This window comes from Alosa pseudoharengus, unplaced genomic scaffold (assembly GCF_046254945.1).
Source record: "Alosa pseudoharengus isolate Yale_2024_CS ecotype anadromous, Long Island Sound unplaced genomic scaffold, YU_APseudo_1.1 YU_APseudo_1.1_scf_7, whole genome shotgun sequence".
Classification (NCBI taxonomy): domain Eukaryota; kingdom Metazoa; phylum Chordata; class Actinopteri; order Clupeiformes; family Clupeidae; genus Alosa; species Alosa pseudoharengus.
Genome location: NW_027468859.1, coordinates 2,293,449 through 2,300,948, shown reverse-complemented (window position 1 = coordinate 2,300,948; position 7,500 = coordinate 2,293,449). Strand labels below are relative to the sequence as shown.

Here is a 7,500-nt window from a genome sequence, read left to right as displayed (position 1 = left end):
ACGTCTAATGTTTATTTGGTGCAGCAAGAGTAGCCTACTTGGGATTTTATGCGGCTACTTCTGTTCAAGTAGCATTGACGAGACAGTCACGTTTTGTCCTACACGGTATTATATGGAGAGAAAACATTAGCCTTTGAGTATTTTAATAGTCAGTTGTAAAAAAATAACTATTCTCATGTAACTCTTTTGTAAATGGACTGAAGTTCGCTCTAAATATCTACGTTTACCGATTATGCTAACCGTTAGCATCTCTATGGGATTTCTCATATACATTAGCCATAAGCTAACGCATTAGTTTCTATTCTGTAACTTGGAATGCTAACCTACGTGATTGCTCCTAAACAAAACATAGAAGGAAATAACGGAGATGTAGGGTACTCTGTTGGTCTGCTCTTAGTTTTACAGTGAATCCTATGTAAAGGTTTGAAAGGAATTTCAGCTTCAGACTTTCTCTTGGGAAACTGTTAGGCCTAGTCATCTTCTCTAATGTAGCTGGCTAGACCATGTCATTGCCACACACACAAGTGGGGGCAGAATTGGAAATGTGTCATAGAGTGACCATGCATTGGATGATTTGGTTAAAAAGTCACAGGTTAGGTTATTGGTTATTATTGTAATGATGTTATTTATAAATAATGAGCTGTAAAGTAACTCAGACTTTAACAAAACATTTTTTTTAAAGGATATCGACTAATTATCGTTATCGTCAAAATCACAAAAAATATTGAGATATTAATTTCTGTCCATATCGCCCACCCCTAGTGTGAGGCACGCTAGGGAAGTGTTTGGAGCTGGCTAATGCTAATGTGGGACACGTCAGGTAAGTGATTGGTGCAGGCTAACACTAGTGGGAGGCAACGCTAGGGAAGTGTCTGAAATAGGCTAATGCTGGTGTGAGGCACGCTAGGGAGGTGTTTGGAGCAGGTGAACGCTAAGTGAGGCCAGTCCCATCTGAGTGTCGGCGTGTCCTGACTGACATTCACAGGGCTGATGGGAAGGATCTCCCCAGGCCCCTATGATGAGGTTAGCACGCCACCCAATTCATTCTCATCCAGCAGCAGATGTTGCTTCACAATTACTCACCTCACACAGCTGCACTGTGCTATGTCTGTCTGTGTGTGTATGTGTGTGTGTTTGTGTGTGTGTGCCAGTGCCAGCATCTGTGTGTGTGTCTGTCACACACACACACACACACACACACACACACATACAGCAGATGATTTTCTAGTCTGAATTGGGCCATCATTTTTTATGTATGCCCAAGCTGACCTGTGTGTGTGTGTGTGTGTGTGTGTGTGTGTGTGACAGACCCGTAAGTATGTGCCAGTAAATGGCCTCTAAGGTATCTTGCTCCACGCACAAGAGATCAGATTTAGACACGAGAGATCAGATTTAGACACGAGCACAAGAGATCATGGAGTGGTAATGAAATTCAGCAACTTTTAGCGATTACATGCTCTCTCTCCCCCTTACTCCTCTCCTGATATCTCAACCCTTCTCCTCTCCTCCTTTCCTCTCATCTCCTCTCCTCCTTTCCTCTCATCTCCTCTCTTCTCCTCCTCTCTCCTCCTCTCCTCCTCTCAGGTGGGAAGCTGTGGTCCCACATCAGTAAGTACCTGCGCAGCAGCAGTCCTGACGAGAGCTGTGACATCCCCTTCATCCAGAAGTCCCACACGGCAGCCGTGCACCCTATGGGCCCCCCTATGGGCCCCCTGGCCCCTGGCCTGGGCAGCTCAGGCAGCGTGGACTCTATGGGCCCAGGGCCCCTCGCCGGCCCCTCCACCTTCCAGCCCCAGGGGCCCAGCCTGCTGCCTGCCGCAGCCCATGGAGGGAGCCCGGGGCTGGGGAACGAGCGCTGCCACAAGGGGGCGCCGCTGTATGTGCGGGGGGAGGAGGAGAGGGGCACCAACAGCTACCTGACGCTGTGCGTGGAGTACGAGCAGGACAAGGTGGAGCCCGAGGCTCTCGGCCAGGCCGGACGGGAGGCGGCGGAGGAGGAGGGGGAGGAGGTCAACGGAGGCTCCGTCACGGTCGTCGTGCCGACGGCCCCGCGGACCAAGCTGTTGCTTAGCAACGACAGCCTGTCGTCGCCCGCGGGGCAGGACGCGTGTTTCTTCTTCGCGGACGAGGGCGGGGAGCGGGGGGGCGACGTGTTCGCTCAGGCCCCGGAGCCGGTCAGCGTGTCCGTCGGCTCCAAACGCACGCCCATGGAGTTCTTCCGCATCGACAGCAAGGACAGCGCCAGCGAGGTCCTCCTCCTCCACGACCCCGGCTACGACCTGTCCGCGACCTCTGACCTGGGCTCCGAGGTCACGGAGTCGCTGCTGGACCTGGCCGAGGTGGTGGAGGTCAAGGGTCACCTGGCGGACCTGTGGCGCTTCGACAGCGATCGGGCCTCTAACGAGTCGGTGCCGGTCATCTCCTTCACGGAGGCGGTCGGCGGGGGGAACGGGGTCGGCCCGGAGGAGGCGGGGCCTCCCGACCTGCTGGTCAACTTGCCCGGGGTGGGGGGGGGCGGTGACGACGCTCTGGAGGAGGAGCTGGTCGCAGCTGGCGTCGCCATGGCGATCGAGCCCAAGCCCTCGCCCAAGCGTGGCCAGCCGGACGTGCTGCTGCTGGACCACGACATGGGCCAGGAGGCCGACCCCGATTGGTCGCTGGAGCAGGACGCGCTGTCGTCCTCGGCTTACTCCACCCAGAACTCTACGGGGGGCTCGTGCTGCAGCCCGCCCTCCGGAGCCAAGATGGCCGCCAGCTCCAACCCTGTGGACATTCCCTCCAGCAGCAGGGCTGCGACTGGCCCTCCCTCGGGCTCCAGCGATGACATCCCCTTCGCAGACGCCAGCGAGACGTCGGGGCGGTTTGAGCCCGGCTCTGCCCCATCGCCACGGCGCCTGTGTGGGGGTGCGGAGATGGAGGCTCTGGGGGGGGCGGTCCCCGGGGTCCGGTGCGAGGCGGGTGTGTGTGTGTCCCGGCGCGGGTCAGACGCGGGTGCGTGCGTGTGTGTGGACCCGGGGCGGAACGTGTCGCAGCTGTTCCGTGAGCTGGACGAGCTGAGCAAGGCGGCCGCTCAGGTGCGCATACCTGAGGAGTTAGTGCGCGGCTGGGCCGTGGAGATAGTGAGCGCACTGGACACACTGCACCAGCAAGACCTCATCTGCAGAGACCTGAACCCCAGCAACCTGCTGCTCACCGACACAGGTACACACACACACACACACACACACACACACACACACACACACACTCACACACACTCATCTGCAGAGACCTGAACCCCAGCAACCTGCTGCTCACCGACACAGGTACACACACACACACACACACACACACACACACACATACACACACACACACACACACACACACACACACACACACACACACACTCATCTGCAGAGACCTGAACCCCAGCAACCTGCTGCTCACCGACACAGGTACACACACACACACACACACAGACACACACACACACACACACACTCTCACACACACACACACACACACTCTCACACACACACACACACACACACACACACTCACACACACACTCATCTGCAGAGACCTGAACCCCAGCAACCTGCTGCTCACCGACACAGGTACACACGCACACACACACACACACGCGCGCACACACACACCCACACAAAAACTTGCACGCGCACACACACACACACACACACGCGCACGCACACACACACACACACACACACACACACACAGACACACTCATCTGCAGAGACCTGAACCCCAGCAACCTGCTGCTCACCGACACAGGTACACACACACACACACACACTAGGGGTGTAACGGTACACAGAAGTCACGGTTCGGTTCATACCTCGGTTCGGACATCACGGTTCGGTACGAGTTCGGTACAATGGAGGGAAAAGCAAAACAAAAATGCAGAAAGCATTTTTTTTTTTATTGTGCATGTCTCAGGCTGTACCACCTAGTGTCATACAGTCTCTTCCCTGAGCTATCTGCAACAGCCTGAAGTGTGTAAGATGTAGGCTAAACAGTACAATAAGTACCCAGACTTGTAAACAAAATAAGACAATCAGCTATAAAACTGAAAATAGGCCTACAGCATCTCCTATTTCTGAAAGTGCATATTATTATAGAATAATGATTTTTAAAAATCCACTTAAGCAAGACCTTCAACATCTGTGTTTAGTTGTATATGGAAGGGTCTACAGTTTGCCCTATTTTCAGAGTTAGTAGGCTAGATTATTACTGTACACACACTGATATATACAATATTCAGTGTGTGTACAGTAATAATCTAGCCTACTAACTGTGAAAATATCACACTATTTTGCTTTCTTTTAAAAAACGAAATTGCTCCTTTCATTTCATAAACAGATTACAACTAGAAGTCACTTGACTTTGCCCTTCCACGTTAACTCACCGTAGCATGGTTTGTTTATTAGCCTGGTTAGCGTTGACACTTTCTTTTACTGTCTATGCACTTAACACTACCAGAACCTCATGTGAGAAGTTACAAGTTACCCCAACATAAAGGTAATTACCACACGATTTACATAGCTTTCTGTCATTGCGAAATCATTTAATTTAAGCCATAGGTTTTGGCCCTATTTGTATATCCAAAGGCTTGTAAAGTGCAGGGGAAGTTTTTATTAAATTTTATTTTTTTATCGTTTCCGTGATTAGTAGCCTACATCATCTGGGTGATGGCTTCGAATATGTGTAGCATGTTATATTTCCACTCACATACCCAACAACTGCTAAACAACGCCAACACACAGTTTCATCTTATCCACCACTCTCTTGCCTGTACTACTGTAACTGAAGTTCTCAGACTTGCTATCTTAAAGAGACCAGCGGATCCTCTAACTCTTGTGGGTCGCCACCTTAGTGCTGCTAATGACTGACGGACTCGACCGACGACCTGACAAAAAAATAACATAGGCGTCAATCAGAGCTTCAGAGCTAAGGCGAGGCTACAGATTAGCGTTAGGTGTCGCTAAAGAACTCTCGTAACTCTCGTACGGTAGGCTATTTAACAGCATGACATTCATTAATCCGCACACGAGTTTTATGTATTTTTATACCGTGTATTCTCCGTTTAAATTCATGCACCGAACCGTGATGCCCGTACCGTTTCGGTTCAATGCGAATACATGAACCGTTACACCCCTAACACACACACACGCACGCGCACACACACATGCGCACACACACACACACACACACACACACACACACACACTCATCTGCAGAGACCTGAACCCCAGCAACCTGCTGCTCACCGACACGGGTACACACACACACACACACACACACACACACCCTAACACATGCACATGTGTAATAAGAGTTGTATGTGTAGCATTGTGTCTGGGTGGCATCATCAGGGCTGTGTGTGGTGTTCTAATGGCCTGTGATGGCTAACGAGAGCATTAGTCTTAATGACACCGCTAGCCACCAAAAAGAACTCATTACGCTAATGCTCAGGGCTGGAAACTACCCTACCAGGGTGAGCAGAGGTGTGTGTGTGTGTGTGTGTGTGTGTGTATGTGTGTGTATATATGTGTGTGTGTGTGTGTGTGTGTATGTGTGTATATGTGTGTGTGTGTGTGTGTGTGTGTGTGAGGGTAGCGGAGGTCGTTTGGACCATTGGAGCTCACACAGCTGTTGGGGGTCATCTTCACCTCCAGATAGAGGTGGCGTTAAAACCAGCGGACGAGTGTTCCTCTCGAGTGACCAGCCTCTTTCTGTCCGTCTGTCCAGTTGAGTGTCACACTGTTGAGTGTAAAGTGCTGCTGTAAGGGTTAGTTGGTGCTGTTGAGTGTAAAGTGCTGCTGTAAGGGTTAGTTGGTGCTGTTGAGTGTAAAGTGCTGCTGTAAGGGTTAGTTGGTGCTGTTGAGTGTAAAGTGCTGCTGTAAGGGTTAGTTGGTGCTGTTGAGTCTAAAGTGCTGCTGTAAGGGTTAGTTGGTGCTGTTGAGTCTAAAGTGCTGCTGTAAGGGTTAGTTGGTGCTGTTGAGTGTAAAGTGCTGCTGTAAGGGTTAGTTGGTGCTGTTGAGTGTAAAGTGCTGCTGTAAGGGTTAGTTGGTGCTGTTGAGTGTAAAGTGCTGCTGTAAGGGTTAGTTGGTGGTTGTTGGTGCTGTTGAGTGTAAAGTGCTGCTGTAAGGGTTAGTTGGTGGTTGTTGGTGCTGTTGAGTGTAAAGTGCTGCTGTAAGGGTGGATTAGTTGGTGGTTGTTGGTTGGTTCATTACGTCCAGGTCCTGTGTCCAGAATGATTGCTTTGATGGAGATTGTGCTGCGTCAGCTAGGAACACTGGTGCCTGAGAGCTATTACAGAGCACGACTACTGGCATCCCAGGTTACGCAGGTTACCCAGGCAACTTCAGGAGTAGGAGTACTACAGGGTGAGGCTACTGGCATCCCCAGGTTACCCAGGCAACTTCAGGAGTAGGAGTACTACAGGGTGAGGCTACTGGCTTCCCCAGGTTACCCAGGTTACGCAGGTTACCCAGGGAACTTCAGGAGTAGGAGTACTACAGGGTGAGGCTACTGGCATCCCCAGGTTACCCAGGCAACTTCAGGAGTGACTGATCTCCAAACAATACTTTAATCCAACACTGCACTAAGCAGCTGTTGTTTCTAGACATCAGCAGTTACTCCCAAAGTTACCTGGGTCAGCAGGTTACCTTTGGGGCATAAAGGTCATCTCCATGTAGACGTCCTGTTTCTCTGTGCTGTAGACGTCCTGCTGTCCTGTAGACTACTCTCTGTGCTGCTGTCCTGTAGACGTCCTGTTTCTCTGTCCTGTAGACGTCTTGTTTCTCTGTGCTGCTGTCCTGTAGACGTCCTGTTTCTCTGTCCTGCTGTCCTGTAGACGTCCTGTTTCTCTGTCCTGCTGTCTTGTAGACGTCCTGTTTCTCTGTCCGGTAGACGTCCTGTTTCTCTGTCCTGTAGACGTCCTGTTTCTCTGTCCTGCTGTCCTGTAGACGTCCTGTTTCTCTGTCCTGCAGGTCACATCCAGCTGACGTTCTTCTGCAGCTGGAGCGAAGTGGAGGAGTCGTACGACCGGGAGGCAATCGCCAACATGTACTGCGCTCCAGGTCTGTACGTTAACATGTGCTCTCCCTCCCTCACCTATTGTGGACTCTCTCTCTCTCTCTCTCTCTCTCTCTCTCTCTGGCTCTCTCACTCTGAATTCAAATTCAAAGAGCTTTATTGGCATGACTGTAAAGTTTCAATATGGGCAAAGCAATATGATGTATGACATCACAAAATTCTGTCTTTGACCAGTTAGAGTTGTTAGTTCCACAGGGAGGCCAGCAGGGGCCGCCATTCTCTCAGAGGCCACTAGGGGCCGCCATTCTCTCAGAGGCCACTAGGGGCCGCCATTCTCTGTGTGTCCAGTAGGGACACCATTCTCTGTGTGTGATGTGGAGTGGGGGTGCAGGCTGCTGGGTCCAGGCCAACTGCTACCTAGTTAACCCTTTCCTCACCTTTAGAACATGTCTCCCT

The 7,500-nt window shown here is 51.3% G+C and overlaps 1 protein-coding gene across 2 annotated transcripts in view; it reads left to right on the top strand.

Annotated features, from left to right (window-relative positions):
* The window catches only part of LOC143109512 (ribosomal protein S6 kinase delta-1-like), a 30,496-nt gene that overhangs the window by 6,208 nt on the left and 16,788 nt on the right, over window positions 1-7,500 (top strand). For both annotated transcript variants that reach the window (XM_076272272.1, XM_076272273.1), the window contains exons 6-7: window positions 1,585-3,201; window positions 6,999-7,088. In XM_076272272.1, the coding sequence (XP_076128387.1) occupies window positions 1,585-3,201; window positions 6,999-7,088 (1,707 nt within the window). The remainder of the gene's footprint in view (window positions 1-1,584; window positions 3,202-6,998; window positions 7,089-7,500) is intronic.